We start from the raw sequence: 20,127 nt of genomic DNA on the forward strand, positions 1-20,127 counted from the left end.
AATTTCACTTAAACTACTGGAGTATTTTTGAGTGTCGAAGAATGAAGGCTGGAATTCTCTGGCCATTCATGCCATTCTGTGGTCCTGCCAGCAGCGTACCCCCACCTGGCCTCTTGGTAACCTTAATTGACTGCCTGCCTTGTGGGATTGCGTAGCCCAGCCAGGTCAGAACCTGCCTCAACAAAAGTCATAGGGCCCCAGTCCCGTTCCATGACGCTAACTGGCACCAGTAGTTTTGGGCCCTGTCCATTTCTGTTTCTGATCTAAACGGGACCTGAACATTCTTCCCATTTATTCATACTGCTACGTTGTAAGCATGAATGTGTGAGTGGATAAAGTAATATTTTGATACTAGGGATGACTCACCCTAATGCATGCTCTCTGGAATGCAAATGCCTGGCTCCTTATCCTGGATCAATGATTGAAAGGTTGGAAAGCCTACACCAATCTGTCAGTGTTCCTACCTGTAGACACTGCATTTTCCTTTCAGCAAATACAAGATAACAGACAAAGAAATTTGTAGGAACATAGACAAGTATGGCTCACCCTGGTGTAAGTCAGTATACAAGTAGTTAACATTAGTCACTATCTTGGTGCTGCTAAGTGGTAGGATTTAGCTGCACGCGAGAAACATTTTTGTTTGCCAGCAACAAGATCTGCCCTGCAGCAATATGGACAGGCACATGCACGCACTAAAGTGTGGAAAGTCCATCTGACTATTTTGCCTGTTTTACTGTGGCACAGTGGGACAGTGGTTAGCACTTCTGCCTCACAGCATCAAGGATCCAGCTTCAATTCCAGCCTCGGGGCACTGTCTATATGGAGTTTGCATGTTCTCCCCATGTCTGTGAGAGTTTCCCCCAGGTGCTCCGGTTTCCTCTCTGTCCAAAGATGTGCAGGTTAAGTGGATCGTCCACGCTAAATTGCCCACATTGTGTAAGTTAGGGAGATTAATGGGATAAATGCTTGGTGTGGGGGCTGGCTCTGGGTAAGGTGCTCTGTCAGATAGTCGGTGCAGACTCAATGGCCTCCTCATTCTTTTTATACTTCTCCGGTTTACTCCCTTAGTCCAAAGGTGCGCAGGTTAAGTGGATGAGCCATACACAGGGTTATGGGGATAGGGCAGGAGGGTGGACCTGGGTAAGATATTTTCTGAGAGTCGGTGCAGACTCAATGGGCTGAATGGCCTCTCTCTGCACTGTTGGGATTTTATGATTAAAACTGCACCAAGTTGATGATGAAGACTTTCTGCCATGATTCTAATGGCCATATCCTTGGAAAGACAGTCTTCATGGTTCCTGAGAACTCTTAGGCCAGAATGTTACAGCTATTGATGCTGGTGGGATTTTCTGATCCTGCTGCAGCGAACAGAGATTTCACTGGGCGCCAAATACTTTGACCTCGTTGCAGCTTGGCGTGAACACCAGGTAAAATTACGCTGTTTATGGATGACTTATGGATGTGGGAGGTTCTATTTCTTTACTATGAGCATTGGATTATCATCAAAGTTGAGGCTCAGAAGGAGGCCATTTTTCTGCTTGAAGGAGAACAATCCTAGCCTCTCCAACCTCCCAATGTGAGTGAAGTTCCTCCCCATGGAATCCCCTCAATAAACTTCCCACGTCTGCTCTCAAAGCCGTGACATTCTTCCTAAAATGTGATGGCCAGAATTATTCACAATACCACAACCAAGCGTGACTTTCTTCCTTGCCCTTCAATGTCTCCATTAGTAACCCAAGTAGCCAATATGCGTGTTTTATTAGCCACTTTTTCAAATTGTCCTGTCACCTTCAAAGATTGTAGGATTGTGTCCCGCTTCTTCCATATCTGACCTCCTTGAAACAGAAGGGCAATGACCTCTGGTGGGTAACTTTGGTTCTCTTGACTTTTGTTTGAATGATGCACCAAATGACTCAAAGAATTCAGTGCAGACCCTTGTATCCTGAGGGCATAGATTCATTGTACTTTTGTAAGTTGACCTGAATAAAATCACACCATTTGTACAATGCAATGCAGCATAGTCTACTAGCACTGCAATAGAACTGCAGAAATGACCCATATGTCCTTTCTTTCCGTACTTTCACTTTGGTTTGCATTTTTGCCATGATGGAGGAAGTTTCCCATATGTTAAAAAAAAATCAGCAGCTGCCTTCACTTTTGTGAGACCTGGAGTGAGGGGTGTCTGAAACCTGACATGGGCAGATTAGATCAGGTAAGAACAGACCAAAACTTTGTGGTTTGTTTGGATAACCATGGTACACTTTTAGAGAGACAAGAAAGTCTTTTGAATAGGGTCCTGTGACACCTTCAAGAGAGGTCAGATGCCTTTAGGGATTATAAAAGTAGACATGAATGTGTGTAAAAATTGTATATATTCATTGGAAATGGCAAAAACAACTGCCAAAAGCATTAAGATCAACTGTCAATGGTAGTTCTCAAGGCATTAAGAATCCTCCTCTCTAACTCTTTGAAAAAACTGTCTGGAATGTTAGAAGAGAAATAATTGCTTACTATTTCACACTCTGTTGACACATGCATGAGATTTCTATTACTGGATTAGTGCTGCATGACTGATTTCACAGCTGTCCATTATCGCAGCAGGGTGCCTGCCATTTCACAGTTTGACTGACAGCACCAAGTGGTGATAGACTCCTTGACATGGGTTATGATTTCCAATGTGTTTTTTGTATTAAGAATCGTGCATTTAAATCAATTATTTGTTGTTATAAGGGTAGTTTAAAGAATATACATGGGTTTTATGAATGAGAGCTTTTTAAAAGAAAGTTTGCAATAGGCACTTGGAATTTTATTTTGTTTGATCTCACCATGGGTCCTGAGATCTGCCAATCTTTGACAGAGTCAGTTGGAATAGTACGTGTAAGGGCAAAGGCCGGGGAATAGGTTGGCAAGTGTTGGCACTAAGTTAGCAATGGGGCTAATCAGAAACATGGGGGAGATTGGGGATACAGGTTGGTTATGGATGAGACATATTGAGTGTGTGGAGGAGATGAGAAGTGGGGGCTGGATGACTATTTTATCTTGTCCTGCATTTTAAACAAATTTCAATACAGTGGCAATGCACAGAGGCAGACCATCTGCCAAGCCAGCTCTTGCATCCAGCATTCTCCCCACACATTTCAGGATCAACTGACCTGACTCCTAATATAACCACCCAGTCCAGAATGAAAACTTTTTAGAAATCAGGTTCACGGAGCTGAGAATTTTCCCGATTCTGCACATTCAACCCACAGACAGAAATCTAGGCCTTTGTTTCCCTTTGAAGTTCCTCGATCTCATACACTATTGATGACTAAGTGAACAGGCATTAGAACATCTTCCAACACTTTGAGACTTTTTTAGTCCTCATAATCCACATGAAATACACTGAGTTTTGAGATCAAATGTTCCTCCGTAACTCTCTCAGCTATAATTTGGCTTCAGATTTTCCCTTGTATTTTACCCTAGGGGAGCCTTTGCAAACCTCGAGTGTGACAATGCTGAAATTACACAGGAGTGGAATGGGGCAGTGGTCCCTTTCTTAACACAAGTCTGTCTGCAACATAACTCGCACTGAAGCAGTTGCATCTATCATCCCGGTGCTTGCTAGCCCACATTGACGCCTGGCCTAGCAATCCTTTAGTGTTAAAATTCTCACCCTTGTGTTCAAATCCTTGCTCCACCCTACCTCTCTAACACCCTCCAGTCCTCCAACCCTTGGAGAATTCTAACTCCGGGCTTCTGCATCGCCACTCCCGTCACCCCACCATCAGTGGCTGTGCCTTCGTTTGCCTACACTCCTAGGTTTGGAATCCCCTCCCACGCAGTGAATAGTGAGTGCCCGGAACGCACTGCCAGAGAAGGTGGTGGAAACAAGCACAGTAGCAATGTTGAAGAGGCATCTGGATGGGTACACAAATAGGGAGGGAATAGAGCAATGTGGACTGAGTAAGGGGAGAAGGTATTTTTTAGTTCAGTTAGGGCATCATGATCGGCATGGGCTTGGAGGGCCGAAGGGCCTGTACTTTGTTTTATTCTTTGCAAGTTTCCCTGCCCCTCTTTCCCCTTTAAAAAGCAATAAATGTTGGCCCAGCTAACCCACATCCCTTGAATGAAAAAGAATCTTAACATCAATTCTTTCAAACCTTTGGTCCTCATTCTCATGATCCCTCTTTGGATCTATATCATTTGTGTCACATGAGGCTCCTGTTGAGTATTGTGGGCTGTTTTTGTACATTAATGTTGCTATATAAATGCAAGTGGTGTTTGTTGTTGACGGCCCTCTTCTTTTGACCAACCACCGTACAGGCACTCAATGTGTGTGAAGAATTGCGGACATGAATCTATGTTGAGTACCCAATGCAGTGAATCTCAGATTTAGCTCATCGGGCCTTACCAACAACTGTCCAACCGTCACTTGGGTTGGGATTTTGGTTCAATGCTGTGCTTCAGATTCTGACCTTAATATCTTAAATGAGTTCAGCAGAATGAACACTGCTGAGGCTATCTACTCGAGCAACTGTGGTTTGTCAGGCAGGTAAAGGTAAAGAAAAGCAAATAAAGAAGATGTACTTAAGGAACTACCATGTAATTCAATCAATGAATGATAATAGCTTTTGTCATGACTTTAAATGCATTTTAACTGAAAAGCCATCCCGATCATATTGAAGGATGCTGCAACTCAAGCAGAGGAATAATCTTACAGTATTTACATCATTGTCAATGCTGCGCTAAACCTTTGGGAATTTAGATCACAAATCAGTTGTCATCTTGAAGTGAAACTCCGCATCAGAAACAAGACAGGTTTTGGCCTCGAGTGCCTGTTGTCATCAGGTTTCTGTCAGTGCTGTGTCACTCTGCGCAATGCCTGATGATCTCGGTTGTACTGAATTGCTGGTGGTTTTAATTAGACAGCCGTATGATTTTAAACATGACTGGATAATTGCCCTGACTCAGCAAGAGGATTTAGGACTAGCAAAAATCTCAAAGCGGCTTTTGTTCTGGTAGTAGGCACCTGGTAACTCGTACTGAATTCTGCATTGCAGGTTGGTGTAAATTGCTCTGCATGCCACATTAACACATTCGTGTTTTATTTTGAAGATTATTACAGACTGTACTTGATCTTTCTTTTGTGTTCTCCTTTCCCTGTTTGATTTCCCCTGTTGGCGTCTAGTTCCATGGATGTACACTCGTGTGTCGTGCTTAGTCAGCTGGCTTTTCTTCTTGTCTGAAACTCAGCAGTACGTATCAGCATCTGATTAGAATCCAGCTCAATTCTATCCCCATTGTGACATGCAAACTTTCCATTTGGAGTCACTAGTTGATACCCACCCACCCCCACCCTCCCAATGTAAACTGCATCCAGGATGTTTGCCATTTTACCTGTCTTCCCAGTTGTTGGACCTTACCCAGTCCAGCAGGCTTACCTCAGGGATTTTTGGCCAACTTTGCAAAGTCTAAAGAGCAGCCGATAGAAAGAACGCTTCCCAGCAGAGTGGTACAGTGGTTAACATTGCTACCTCAGTGCACCAATGACTTGGGTTCAATTCCAGCCTTGGATGTCTGCATGTGCTCCTCGTGGCTGCGTAGGTTTCCTCCGGGTGCTCTGGATTCCCTCCACAGCCCAAAGATGTGCAGATTAGGTGGATCAGCCATGATAAATTGCCTCTTAGGGCCCCAAGACGTGTAGGTCGGAGGGGTTAATGGGGTAAATATTTGGGGTTACAGGGATAGGGCCTGGATGGGACGCTCCGTTGGTGATTCAGTCCAGACTCAATAGGCCGAATGGCTTCCTTCTGTATTGTCGGAATTCTCTGACTCGCTAACCCTGGAGTAGCTGCATTTTTCTGATCTTGCTGGTTCTTCCGTCTTGCCAGTGATGGAGAACTCATTACCAGAAGACTCACCACGGTGCAACTTTTTAATTTTGTTAATACAGTTTTGCGCAATTATTTCCATATACGTTAACAGAACTTTGATTCTATTCCAATTCAAACTTTCATGAGAACAGAATAGAATAAAGGATCACAGTCTCAGGATACGTAAGTCATTTAGGACTGAGATGAGGAGAAACCCCTTTGCTCAGATTTCGATTTAATTTGATTTGATTTATTATTGACACGTATTATTAGACAGTGAAAAGTATTGTTTCTTGCATCTATACAGACAAAGCATACCCTTCACGGAGAATGGGGTGGGCACTGTGAGCAATAGGTAAAGATGTTGTTAACACATATATTTGTAGAGCATAGAGAAATAGCTTGAAGTTAAATAGATTGGATATAGTTAGGCATATTAATAACCCACTTTATGGAAACAACTGTGAGTTTAGTCACAAACATAGGACATAGGGTTCGATGCTGCTAACACAGCAATAATTAGGGATAATAAAAAGACTGCCTGTAATGTAGAGATAACATCAGAGATGTGATGTGCAGTGAAGCATACACCACATCCTGCAGGAATGTAAGAGGCCTACGTTATAAAAAGCAAATGGTCTGCAAGATGTGTTGTTTCTACAACTAAGCATAAAAGGGGAAAAGGTCACTGAGATGGTTGGGACAGCAGTGATTAAGTTGGCAAAGGATTGATTACCGCCAATCTGAACTGGACATGTAACAGTATTGGATAAGATGGATGAGTTTGCTAATGCACTCTTGTGATAACAGGAGACATTGTTAGATGGGATAGGAACTTAGGGCACCTCGAGCCAATAGGAGAATGTCAACACATAGATGGGACAGGGACCACCAATTAGGAGAGAACATCACATTGCAAAGCCATCACAATGCTTGTAAAAAAGGTATAAAATGTGCTGTAAATCTATGTGAGGTGTGCCTATTTCGCTAGACACCCGGTCTTGCAAGAACGTCAAATAAAATCTTGCTCCTTCAGAACTTGACTTGACTAAATTGTTTAACTGTGAGCTGTGTTTCTCACAATTGGGGGCTCGTCCGGGATCCTAACATCCCTGGTAGGGGGGTTGCCGGTGACTACTGGGAAGACGCGTCCCGTTCCAAATTGAACGGTCCCAGGTGCTCATCGGTGGGCTTCTCTGCCACTGACTGTTAAGAATCCTAGGAAAGTTGTTCTGAACGAGTAAGTGGGATACGATAGGCACCGTCGTGTGGTCGGGCAACGCTGTGCACGGACCAAGGTAAGAAAAGTGACTTTTAAGTATTGCCTTGGCGACCGGGTCGTGGTCGGTAAACCATGGAAAAATGGGGGTAGTTGGAAGAAGTCCCCCGGGAAAGGTGTCAGGATTGGGGCCCCAGGTAACATCCCTCCAGAAAGTCCGTTGGGAAGGATGTTGGAAGGTTGGAGCACTAGTAGCTGTACTAGGGATAAAAACAAGACGACAATGAGAGGATATTGTTGTCTTGTTTGGGTGAAAGAAGCAATCCGGAGTCCGTCTGTCTTCTGGCCAAAGTACGGATCGGAGGAGGATTGGGTTTGTCATATTCTTAATGAATATGTGAGATAGAAGCAGCCGGTGTCCCAGAAAGGAATTGACTATGCAAGTTGCTGGATAATGTTAATTTCGGGGCTGCGGGGGAGGTTATGTGATGAGGAAGCAGAAAGAGTAGAGAGAAGTATGTCAGTGGAACTGGGAACCCTGACATAGGCTTTTACTGAGGTGCGGGGTGAACGCTAATAGCAGTTATGTATTTGGAATTGTGCATGACTATATGACTGTTTGAGAGAGAAGGGGATTTGTCACGGCATGGGGCACCCAAATCAAACAGGTCAAATTTATTAGAGGCCAGTGAGCTCCCACCAGTAAAGGGTTAAAAAAAGAGACAAGCAGGCTGACTCTGTATGGTACAGAGAGAGAGAGAGAGAGAGGGTGGAACTGTGTAATTGAGACCCTCATGTGATGTAATAGGTATAGCCAATCAAAGTGAATTGCTTTAAGTTTAATAAATTAGGTAGGGATCGGACAGAGATTTGAATTCTGCCAAGTGGGAAAGGTGGCATTACATTGCATCTTAAAGTTGTAAGGAGAGTTAACCAGTTAGGCAAACAGTAGATTTGATTTTGTACTTGCCTGTGTTGGTTACAAAGGCAGAGCTGTAGAAATAATTAAACATGTAGATTGCACATTAGAATGCTTTCAGTATTTCTTTGTGCATCTGTGTTCCAAGTGATGTTTTGTTTTATTGTACCAGAATTGTAAGAATGTGCAAGGGTCTTGATTTAGTGAGGATATTTAAAGGTGATAAAAATGAATCTTATTTTGGATTTTCTGAATCAGGCTTTTGTTAAATAAACTGCTGTACTTTGACTCACAATTAGTCTCAGAGGTATCTTTACCTACAAGAATTGGTGCTGAAACCTGGGATCTGTTTACGGGTCCGGTTGAATGGCCACAACCGGAGCTCCGGAATAGATTACCGAATTTAAGGGAGTGAATCAAAGTACAGTAGGTGCACATCTGTGATGAAAGAGTGTGAGAGTGTGTGAGAGGTCTGAGCTGAGCACGTGCAGATAAGGAGGCGTCTGTCTTTACACCTAGCCTTAGACCAGTTGTGGAGAGGGTAGCCCCCTACGCGAAGCTCAGAAGTTTGAAGTGAGTGTAAAGGCTAGAAAAGGATGCCTGGGATGTGATGTTCAGACGTGAGTAAGAAAGAAAGCCGGCTTAATAGTGTGAGCTTAAGGGTGTAAGCCCACGAGTGTAAGCGGTGGTACGGAGGGGACTGATCACCCCTGATAGGTATCACCGGACTGTGATAAGAGAGACCTAGGGGTGGGATCCATTTCACCCACTAGATCAACAATGGAAATGATTGGGAAAAAAAAGGACGGAACTAAGATAATTGGAATTCTCTTAGTTTGAATTAATTAAACAGGTTTAAACTGGATTAATTGAACACATCTCAGTCTTGGGTAAAAAAAAAATTGGGCTGACGACAAGGAGAGAATTAAAACGTCAGAATCACAGATTAGAGAGTTAGAAAAAAGAAACCAAACAAAGAAAATAGCAGTATTGTTAATACATCAGTTAGCTGGACTAATTGAACAAGTAGTCACTTCCACTAAGAAGTGGAGTGGGGATAAAAAAAAAATTCAGAAAATAGAAGGGTGGAGTGAGAAGCCACTTGATGAATTGTTAAGAGAAGCACAGAAGGTATTTGTGAAGAGAGATAATGAGACAGAGAAACAGAAGGCAAAGATAATGGTAGCGACCGTAGATGAGATTGTGAGAAAGAGGGTAAATCCCCTAACTGAGGAAAGGACACGAGGGTATCAGTATGTTGAACGGAAGGTGCGCGGAAGTAGAAAAGGTGGGGCACTAAAAGGTGGGGTAACACAAAAAACCCAAAAGGGGTGTTATCACTGTGGAATGGTTGGACATTTTAGAAGACAGTGCCCTGAATTACAAAGAGAAGAGAGGGTAGTCCCTCTCATGAGTATGGATGAAGATTAGGGAGGTCAGGGGTTCCTACCCCCGGGAATCCACCGGGAACCCTTGATAAATCTGCAGGTGGGTCCCCAACAAGAAGATGCGGTGTTTCTGGTGGATACGGGGGCCACTAGATCCTCTCTGAATTATATACCGAGAGGAATAAAGTTAATCGATAAAAAATTAACGGTATCAGGAGTGAAAGGGGAAGGTTTTACAGTCCCCATGTTTGAACCAATTATGCTTAAATATCAGACTGAGAGGATGGAGGGTCAACTCTTATACATACCAGCAGTTGGCAGTAATTTATTAGGCAGAGACTTAATAATTAAATTGAGTTTGGCAATTGGAGTAGAAAAGAACCAATTAACAGTAACCATTGGCAGTATTAACAGACGAACAGGAACAGCAAATAGACCCGATAGTCTGGGCAGGGGAGGGAAACCGAGGGGGATTAGACGTTCCTCCTCTGCAAATAAATTTAAAAAAGAAGGAGAGACGGTGTGTGTTAAGCAATACCCTATACCTTTGCAAGGAAAAAAAAAGGATTACAGCCAGTAATTGAAGGATTGGTTAGAGATGGACTGTTAGAACCCTGCATGTCCCCTTATAATACCCCTATATTGCCTGTAAAGAAGCCTGATGGAACGTACCGCCTGGTACAAGACCTAAGGGCCCTGAATCAGATAGTGCAGACACGACACCCCGTTGTCCCTAATCCTTATACTTTATTAAGCAAGATTCCTCCTGATCATGGATGGTTCAGTGTAGTAGACCTAAAAGATGCATTTTGGATATGCCCACTGGTGGAAGAAAGTCGAGACTTATTTGCTTTTGAGTGGGAAAATCCTATCACAGGACGGAAACAACAGTTCAGGTGGACAGTGCTCCCACAGGGGTTCACAGAGTCCCCAAATCTTTTCGGTCAAGTCTTAAAGCAGGTGTTAGAAAGATTTAAAAAGCCTGATGAAATCACGTTACTACAATATGTAGATGACCTACTAGTAACAGGAGGAGGAAAGGAAAAGGTAATAGAAACCACAAATAGCTTATTGAATTTTCTGGGACAACAGGGATTCAGGGTGTCAAAGAAAAAGCTGCAGTACGTAGAGAAGGAAGTTAAATACCTTGGACACCTAATCAGTGAGGGAAGGAGAAGAATAGATCCAGAAAGAATACAAGGAATCCTAGATCTAAATATACTACGGACTAAAAAAGAACTTAGGAGGTTCTTGGGATTAGTAGGATACTGTAGATTGTGGATCAAAGGGTACGCACAGAAAACTAAACAACTATATTTGAAACTGTTAGAAGAAGAACCTAATGTTTTAGAGTGGACAGAGGATCTAAGCTGATAATAGAAACGAAACTCCCTTGGACTAAGTGCTTACCAAAAGCGCTTTTGCGTATTTGTACACCTCCTCGAAAGGATTTGGGTTTATCCCCCTATGAAATGCTATTTGGACTGCCTTATATGGGGACAGTCGGGGAGTTACCGGTTCCTGAAATGAATGATCAATTTGTAAAGAAATATATACTGGGCCTGTCCTCCTCGATATCTTCCCTTAGGAAACAAGGATTATTGTCGCAGACTCCAGCCCTTGACTTCACGGTACATACAATTCGACCGGGAGATTGGGTCCTGGTAAAGTCATGGAAAGAAACTAAGCTGCAACTGGAATGGGAGGAACCATATCAAGCACTCCTAACAACTGAGACAGCAATCAGGACTGCTGAAAAGGGGTGGACACATCATACTAGAATCAAAAGGACTGGTAAAACCTCCAGATAATTCCGACATGTGGAAGGTCGAACCAACTGAAGAACCTTTAAAGCTGAAATTTAAAAGACTCTAAATAATCAATTTCTAGTAGCGGCGTGAGCGCGGGAAAGAAACTGTTTTGAATAAGTTCTCTCCTAAAAGGTAACGAGAAAGGGATAGAATGGAAGGGGTAACCTGGATAATGCTTTCCTTCCTCTTGTCTCAGAAAGTACTTACAAGTATGGGATATAATTCAGATAAATTAGAAAAGGAAAGGAAAAATACTATAAGCTCAATTACGATTCTGGATCTCCCTACAACACAGGTGGTAGAAACTGACCTATGTTCTTTGGTAGTGTGTGGAGATCTGGTGAGCCAGCGAAAATATTCGGTAGAATCCTTACAATTTTATGCTGATGGAAAATATCCTTGGGGTGGACTCCCTTCCATAATATCCCTTCATCAGAAACATATGCAGTCCAGATCAGAATGCTTAGACAAGAAATGCAATCCTATATATATATAACAATAAAAGGGACCAAATGGACCAACAAAATAAACGGTCCAATTCTAGATCCTAAGAACCTCTCCTGGTACTCGATAGCTGGTGGACCCTTCCTTACGGTTAATTGGACCAGAGACTATCAACTGCACCAGGCAGTATTTAGAATCAGGGTAAAGGAGGGAGGAAAAGACAGCAAATTGAAATGCTGTTTCCAAATCTATGTAGATAAAAATTTGAAAACACCCGACCGAAATGATCAGGTTCCCCAAAACGATCCAAGAGCAGTAAAAGTAGTAGAAATACACAACCTAAAACAAACCCTTGAAATAGAGACTGGGTATGAGGAGACCAATGCCTGGGTAGAATGGATCAAATACACTGTAAAAAGCTTAAATAAAAGCAATTGCTATGCCTGTGCGTCTGGGAGGCCAGTGGCTCAAATAGTACCCTTCCCTCTGGGATGGAAACGCGACAGAAGAGGTATGGAGTGCATGTTAGCCCTGTATCAAGAACAGGAAGCATGGGGCAATCCGAACTGCACATCCCTATCCCTGATGTTCCCTCCCGTGGAAGCAAAGAACTTAAAAACTCCCCCTCAGTTTCTCACTGCTGTTGTGAATCACACTTCATGTGTGAACCGACAAGGGGCAGAGTTAACTCATTATATGGGGGAGTTAGAATCATGCTCAGAGATCAGGAGCATTACAGAGAACGGAATGGGAGGGAACTATTCATCATTGAAAATCCCCAGAGCAGATATATGGTGGTATTGTGGAGGAAGGGTACTGAGGCCAACTCTACCCCCCCAGTGGAAAGGTACATGTGCAATTGTCCAATTGGCTATACCATTTACCCTGGCATTTGAAGAATCGAAAAAGATAAGGAAAAATAAGAGATCAGTGATAGGAATTTCTTTTGATGAAAAGATATATCGAGATCCCATAGGAGTGCCTCGGGGAGTCCCAGATGAATTTAAAGCTCGAAATCAAATTACAGCTGGGTTTGAATCCTTGTTTTGGTGGGTGACAATAAATAAGAACGTAGATTGGATAAATTATATATACTATAACCAACAGAGATTCATTAACTAAACCAGGGATGCTGTCAAGGAGTTGGCGGAACAACTAGACGCCACTAGTAGAATGGCGTGGGAAAATAGGATAGCCTTAGATATGACGTTAGCAGAAAAAGGAGGTGTATGTGTAATGTTGGGGGGAAAGTGTTGTACCTTTATCCCAAATAATACGGCTCCTGATGGCTCTATAACCCGAGCCTTACGAGGACTAACAACCTTAGCAGAGGAAATAGCAGAAAACTCTGGGGTAAACAACGTATTCACTGTCTGGTTAGAATCCTGGTTTGGAAAATGGAAAGGAATGGTGGTGTCAGTACTAACTTCCTTAATAATAATGGCAAGGATATTGATAACCGTGGGATGTTGCATAATCCCCTGTGTAAGGGGACTGGTCCAAAGGCTTATTGAAACAACACTAACAAAGAAAATGTCTACGGTAGATCATGGAGAGAGAATGAATTTATTGAAAATTGGAAATGAACTGGATGATGAAGTAAACAAAATAGCAGAACAAATGCTCCAGGAATTTGAAATGTGAGGATGGATGGATGTGTCAACAACAAATTAAAAAGAAAAGGGGGGAATTGTGAGCAATAGGTAAAGATGTTGTTAACACATATATTTGTAGAGCATAGAGAAATAGCTTGAAGTTAAATAGATTGGATATAGTTAGGCATATTAATAACCCACTTTATGGAAACAACTGTGAGTTTAGTCACAAACATAGGACATAGGGTTCGATGCTGCTAACACAGCAATAATTAGGGATAATAAAAAGACTGCCTGTAATGTAGAGATAACATCAGAGATGTGATGTGCAGTGAAGCATACACCACATCCTGCAGGAATGTAAGAGGCCTACGTTATAAAAAGCAAATGGTCTGCAAGATGTGTTGTTTCTACAACTAAGCATAAAAGGGGAAAAGGTCACTGAGATGGTTGGGACAGCAGTGATTAAGTTGGCAAAGGATTGATTACCGCCAATCTGAACTGGACATGTAACAGTATTGGATAAGATGGATGAGTTTGCTAATGCACTCTTGTGATAACAGGAGACATTGTTAGATGGGATAGGAACTTAGGGCACCTCGAGCCAATAGGAGAATGTCAACACATAGATGGGACAGGGACCACCAATTAGGAGAGAACATCACATTGCAAAGCCATCACAATGCTTGTAAAAAAGGTATAAAATGTGCTGTAAATCTATGTGAGGTGTGCCTATTTCGCTAGACACCCGGTCTTGCAAGAACGTCAAATAAAATCTTGCTCCTTCAGAACTTGACTTGACTAAATTGTTTAACTGTGAGCTGTGTTTCTCACAGCACAGTAAACTGGTGTAGTGAGACTTATTATGTTCATCGAGAAGGAAAGGAGAGAGTGCAGAATGTAGTGTTACAGTCATGGCTAGGGTGTAGAGAAAGATCAACTTAATGCAAGGTAGGTCCATTCAAAAGTCTGATGTAAACAAGGAAGAAGCTGTTCTTGAGTCGGTTGTTACGTGACCTCAGACTTTTTATATAAAAACAAATTACTGCAGATGCTGGAATCTGAAACCAAAAGAGAAAATGCTGGAAAATCTCAGCAGCTCTGGCAGCATCTGTAAGGAGAGAAAAGAGCTGACGTTTTGAGTCCAGATGACCCTCTGTCAAAGCAAAAATAATTAGGTAGCGTTGGCGAAGAGTCATTCGAACTTGAAATGTCAGCTGTTTTCTCTGCTTACAGATGCTGCCAGACCTGCTGAGATTTTCTCTTTTGGTTTCAGACATTTGTATTTTTCACCTGACAGAACAAGAGGGAAGACAGTACGGTGGTGAGTACTAGGGTAGTGATGAGAGTAGGATGGTGAACCTGTGAAACTCTCTATCACCAAAGGCTGTGGCATCAACGTCACTGAATATATTTAAGAATTAAATAGATTCCTAAACTCTAAAGACGTCCAGGGGCATGGGGGGTATGGTGTTAGATCGAGAATCAGCCATGATCATATTGAAAAGAGAGAACAGGCTCGAAGGGCCTGCTCCTGCTCCTATTTTCTATCTTTCTACGTAACAGATCTGGCATTGCCAGACTTTAATGAGAAGCGAAGCATCTCATAAATAACAGGTATGATTCTCAACCTGGCTATGATCCAGGGCTTGAGAGCAAAGGGCAATACATTCTGAAACTGTCCCCACAATTGAGAATTCAGTGCATATTTTCATGAATAAATTAAAATTTATATGCTGAACTTGAGTAGAATACTGCTGGTTTTTGCTGCAAAAATGATGGAGGAAGTGGGATGAAAAGTCTAATTAAGTGCATTGAACAACGTTGGACGTGGAGGCTTGAGGCCTGAGCAACTGGGGTTGCATGCATAAGAAGCACTCAAACTGGGCGGTTGCTGATAACGCAAACATCATCAAAACATCGTGGTTATGTTACCAGCCTAGTTCTTAGCAGCGTGAGCTAATAGTCTAGAGATAATGGGGGCGATTTTCTGCCCCACCTTCCATCACCCACCCCCCCTCCCCCACCCCCTTCCGTGACAAGTTTCCTGGCAGTGAAGGCAGCCCTCCATTGGCTGCTGGTGGGATCATCTTCTCCTGCCGATGTCTGCAGTGTTTTGAGTGACTCGCCCGTCCCGTCGTCGGGGAACCCGCCACATGAGATTGTCTTTGTCTTTGGCGGGACTGGAAGACCCTGCTGGCAGGAAGGGCTGGAAAACCCCGCCCACGAGTTCAAACCCCGCCCACAAGTGCAACCATGGCAGCTGCTGAGTTTTACCGCAATGAAGTAAACCCGGATAACAAACCAGTGAAACTCGTAGATTGTTATTTTAAAAAAAAGCTTTCCAGTTCGCTTGTCTCTTTGGGAAGAAAGCTTGCACCTTTTATATGACTAGATGTGACTTCAGACACACAGCAATGTGGTTGACTCTTAACTGTTCACTGAAATGGCCCAGGAATCCACTCAATTCTATCCAAGAAATTGGCTCAGCACCTTCAAGGGCAATTAGAGACTGACAGTAAATACTACTTTGGCAACACTGCCCCCATTCTGTGAATGAATATTTTAAAAGGTCGCCTTTGAAATATGTTTTTCTTTCTGAATCCTCAGCCCTAATGTGTCTGTGTATTTGAAAACGTTTGGGTTTTTCACTTATTCAGTAATGAACCAGCTATTGATGAGGCAAGGTGGCACAGTGGTTAGCACTGTGCTACAGGGACCCAGGTTCAATTCTGGCCTCGGATCACTGTCTGTGTGGAGTTTGCACGTTCCCTCCGTGTCTGCGTGGGTTTCCTCCGGGTGCTCCGGCTTCTTCCTACATTCCAAAGATGTGCAGGTTAGATGGATGGGCCATGCTAAATTGTCCCTTAGTGTCAGGGGATTATCAGGGTAAATACATGGGATTAAGGGGATGGGGCTAGGGTGGGATTATTGTTGGTGCAGACTCGATGGACCGAATGGCCTCCTTTTGCACTTTAGGGATTCTATGATTCTTGATAGTGCTTCAAAGTTTTGCTCAGCATTAATTATGGGAAGGTGCAGTTCACTGAAATAGGTTTCTTTCTTTCTTGATTTGATTTATATCCATGCCCTCTTTGGTTAAGGCTTGAAATGGACTGGTTTGTCTGTTTTTGTGTGCCTTGCTTGCCCTCTTAGAGGGAGTCATTTCATTTCCATCGTCTCTTCCAAGAGACCCAGACTGCAGATAGTGAGAAAGGCAACATGTTTCGCATGGACCAGCATCTCTCCAATCTGCTACTTTACCAAAAGAAATAAATACCTCGTTAAACACAGTCAATCATAGATAGCCAAATAGAGTCATTGCAAAACCTACAGCCAAGATGTAGCTTCAGGCATGAACTCTCCTGACCCTTTCATCAGATAACATTCCAGCTCACTGGATAAGCACAGCTGGCAATGGAGTTGTTTGTATCACAAGACGGTACATTATTTCGTGCTAATAATCAGCATGGAGATATAGATTTTTTAGGTCTGAGGACTCCAGGGTTTCCTTCCATGATGCTTCGTTACAAAAGTAATCTTGCATATGTTAAAAGGCATAGGAAGAACATACCTCCTTATTCATTAATACCCAATTTGTGCAGTAAATGGGCTTACCACAAGCAGTTACTTGATAAAGATCAAACCAGTAAACTGGCACAGGCTTTCGTCTATGAACCCGCTGTTTGGATTCTCTTTATTTTTCACTTCTGTTTAGGGGTCTGTAACTACGGCGTACGTAATTCAGTATGAAGTCTGACAACACCAGCTTTAAGTCCAATCGATTTATTTGATAGTAAACTCACAAGCTTTCGAGATTAACCTCTTGGTCAGGTGAATGGAGAATTCTGGCCTCAGACAGAGCATATAAAGCACAGACAGTTTACAGATTACTGATTTAGAATGCGAATCTTTACACCTAACCTGCTATTCAAGTCTTAAAGTGGCTGACAATGTGAGTGGAAGGAGCACTGATCACATGTTAAAGAGATATGTATTGTCTCCAGACAGTACAGTAAGTGAGGTTTTGCAAACCCAGGCAAGTCATGGGGGTTACAGATAGTGCGACATGAACCCAAGATCCCTGTTGAGACCGTCCTCGTGTGTACGTAATTCAGGCATAGAATGACCCAATAATTGCTGTAAGATGCCGCTTGTTAAATGTACCACAATGTCAAAGGATGTCAGTACTCCTTCAGTGTGAACATCCTCACCCATCAATGATACAGGGGACGTAAGTTAAACCCAAGACTAAATAAAATGTGCCCAGAAAACGGGCAGTCGATGTCACGAAACAATGCATACTCAGGGAAAGTAACTGTTTCTACCTGTCATCTCAGCTTCCCCCAGCATGTGTATGGTAACAGATGCCAGATAACGTGGATGGTATGTAAACAATTTTGCTTCAAGTTACAAATTGAGACGCTTCAATAATCACTATTCTCTCTCCTTTAAAGGGGCTTGAAGGACCGAGGGGCTTGCCAGGCCCACCAGGTCGTAGAGGGTCCAATGGAATCCCTGGTGAACCTGGTCCTCGTGGCCCACTTGGAATCCCCGGAGAACAGGTAATAGAGAAGGCAGGTTCAGCTTGTACTTCCTCACTGATTGACAGTATTGCTTCCCTCTTCTTTCAATTTCCTACAACCGCGGCATTCGTTTAAATGAAAGGGAACCCTAGCATTAAATCCTGACGTGTCGCTGCTACAGGTGAATTGAATCCGTTTCATTATTTGTAAGAAGCATCTCGAAGAGTGATATCAGGATTGATTGCCTGGCATCGTAGACACGCAATAAAACTCCTGGGGCATGGAGTTAAGGCAGCTTTTAGAATTTAAGGAACTGTTTAACTTTGTATCAATGCTAAATTCCTGGAGCAAGATCGTATCGGCCCACCACCCCGGTCGATGGGCATGGTGAGTCAGTAAGATAGGACAGTAGGTGAAAAATCAGGTTCGCAGCCCAATTTCTCACCTCTTGAGATCTTGCCAGCTCCGTTCTGCTGGTGAAATGAGCCTTGTGACCAGGATTTTAAATATTAATGACATTAGCATGTATTCTAACTGTACACAGTACACTGGGCTCAGCTGCTGGCTTCACGGGAGAGCTGAGACTCCATCCCCACCCCCACTGCTGTGATTAACATTATGGCCTCTGTGTTGCATAGAGTGCTGTAAATTACCATTACTTGCTGAAAAAAAGTGGCAAGAAAACCTCCTGCTTTCTCACCCACTTTACATTTAGAACCACAGGATACCAGCCATGTGTTGAGACTCAAACTGACTTCCAAGTCAAGTGGAGAGAAACCCCTTTACCCACCCCCACCTTCGGATGGCACGGTGATTAGCACTGCTGTGTCACAGCACCGAGGACCCGAGTTCGATTCCCAGCTGGGTCACTGTCTGCACGTTCTCCCCATGTCTGCATGGGGTTTCTGCCGAGTTCTCTGGTTTCCTCCCACAGTCCAAAAGACGTGCTGGTTAGGCACATTGGCCATGCTAAATTCCCCCTCAGTGTACCTGAACAGGCACCAGAGTGTGGCAACTAGGAGATTTTCACAGGAACTACATTTCAATGTTAATGTAAGCCTACTTGTGACAATAATAATAAACTTAAAATGTCAGGTTGGGCCATTACTTTGGAATAATGGTGTGCCCACACATGGTGCAGTTACTGTGCTTTATTAAGATTTCCTTTCATGGAATTTTTTTAAGTGGAGCCACTTCACATTGATGTACAGTTACTTTATAAATGCCTCTGAGCTAAACAGGTGGGAGGAAAGGATGACTTCTGAGATTCTGTTCACTTATACTTTAAAGCTGAGGTGAATAATGTTTTCTTTGGTTGCTGTAGCTGTTAACGTTATCAATTAGCACGGGCATCACTGTGAGGATTTCAGCAAAGGTGGATTGTCGAAATTTGACTGTGCTTTCATATTCTGAGGGAAACAGTTGATTAATTGGCTGGAATCTGGCAATCTACTATTTGGATTCCAAATTTCCCCCTCCTTTTGGTTCTGTAATGCTATAAACTGTTCTTGACCTTACCAAAAAAATGGACCAATATTGAACAGTGAAGAAACGGTGATTTCTGTAAATCAATGGGCTTTTGGGGGATTAGTCCTGGGGTAGACTGCTTGGCTGAGCTATGGTATTGTGTATTTGGGTCATCTTAATTCAACTCAGCAATGAACATGCACTGAATCAAATACCTGCTGTGGGGATTTAATGAGTGCGTTGCGGGAGCCCAGTGCAGTTAAAGTTAAATGTGTATCTTTGTACTGAAAGGCTAGGAAAACCTGAGGCTCCAACTGGCCCAGCAGATTGTGTTTCATTTTGCTGAATAAATCTGTTTATCTTCAGAGTCTGCAGATTTTGAGGGAAACTATGGTGTGAGCACCTAATTGTCTGAGATGCTCTTACCATTAAACGTTGAACACAGGGAATAACACAATAAAACTAGCTATGTTATATTTTTTTCATTGAAAAATAAATACTTTTGGGCGGCACAGTGGTTAGCACAGCTGCTTCACAGTGCCACAGAGCCGGGTTCGATACCCAGCTTGCGTCACTGTCTGCATGTTCTCCCCGCGTCAATGTGGGTTTCCTCCAGGTGCTCCAGCTTCTTCCCACAAGTCTGAAAGACGTACCAATTAGGTGCATTAGCCTTGCTAAATTCTCCCTCAGTGTACCCGAACAGGTATTGGAGTGTGGCGACTAGGGGATTTTCACAGTAACCTCATTGTAGTGTTGATGTAAGTCTACTTGTGATACTAATAATAAACTGAAACTTAAGTTTATGGGTTTATGCCCTACTTCAAGCCTCGAGCCATGCTTTCAATTTGCAGACCCTCCCTTCTTCCCCTACCCACTGCCTCTGTACTTGCTTAAAATCTGTTG

The 20,127-nt window shown here is 43.0% G+C and overlaps 1 protein-coding gene across 1 annotated transcript in view; it reads left to right on the forward strand.

Moving 5' to 3' along the window:
* LOC145358117 (uncharacterized) overlaps positions 1-20,127 on the forward strand; it is a 237,378-nt gene that overhangs the window by 189,897 nt on the left and 27,354 nt on the right. Inside the window, exon 12 of the mRNA XM_080211791.1 lies at positions 17,689-17,796. Coding sequence (XP_080067917.1) covers positions 17,689-17,796 — 108 coding nt within the window. The remainder of the gene's footprint in view (positions 1-17,688; positions 17,797-20,127) is intronic.

The sequence above is a fragment of the Carcharhinus amblyrhynchos genome, chromosome 25 (assembly GCF_965287045.1).
Source record: "Carcharhinus amblyrhynchos chromosome 25, sCarAmb.v2.hapA, whole genome shotgun sequence".
Taxonomy (NCBI): domain Eukaryota; kingdom Metazoa; phylum Chordata; class Chondrichthyes; order Carcharhiniformes; family Carcharhinidae; genus Carcharhinus; species Carcharhinus amblyrhynchos.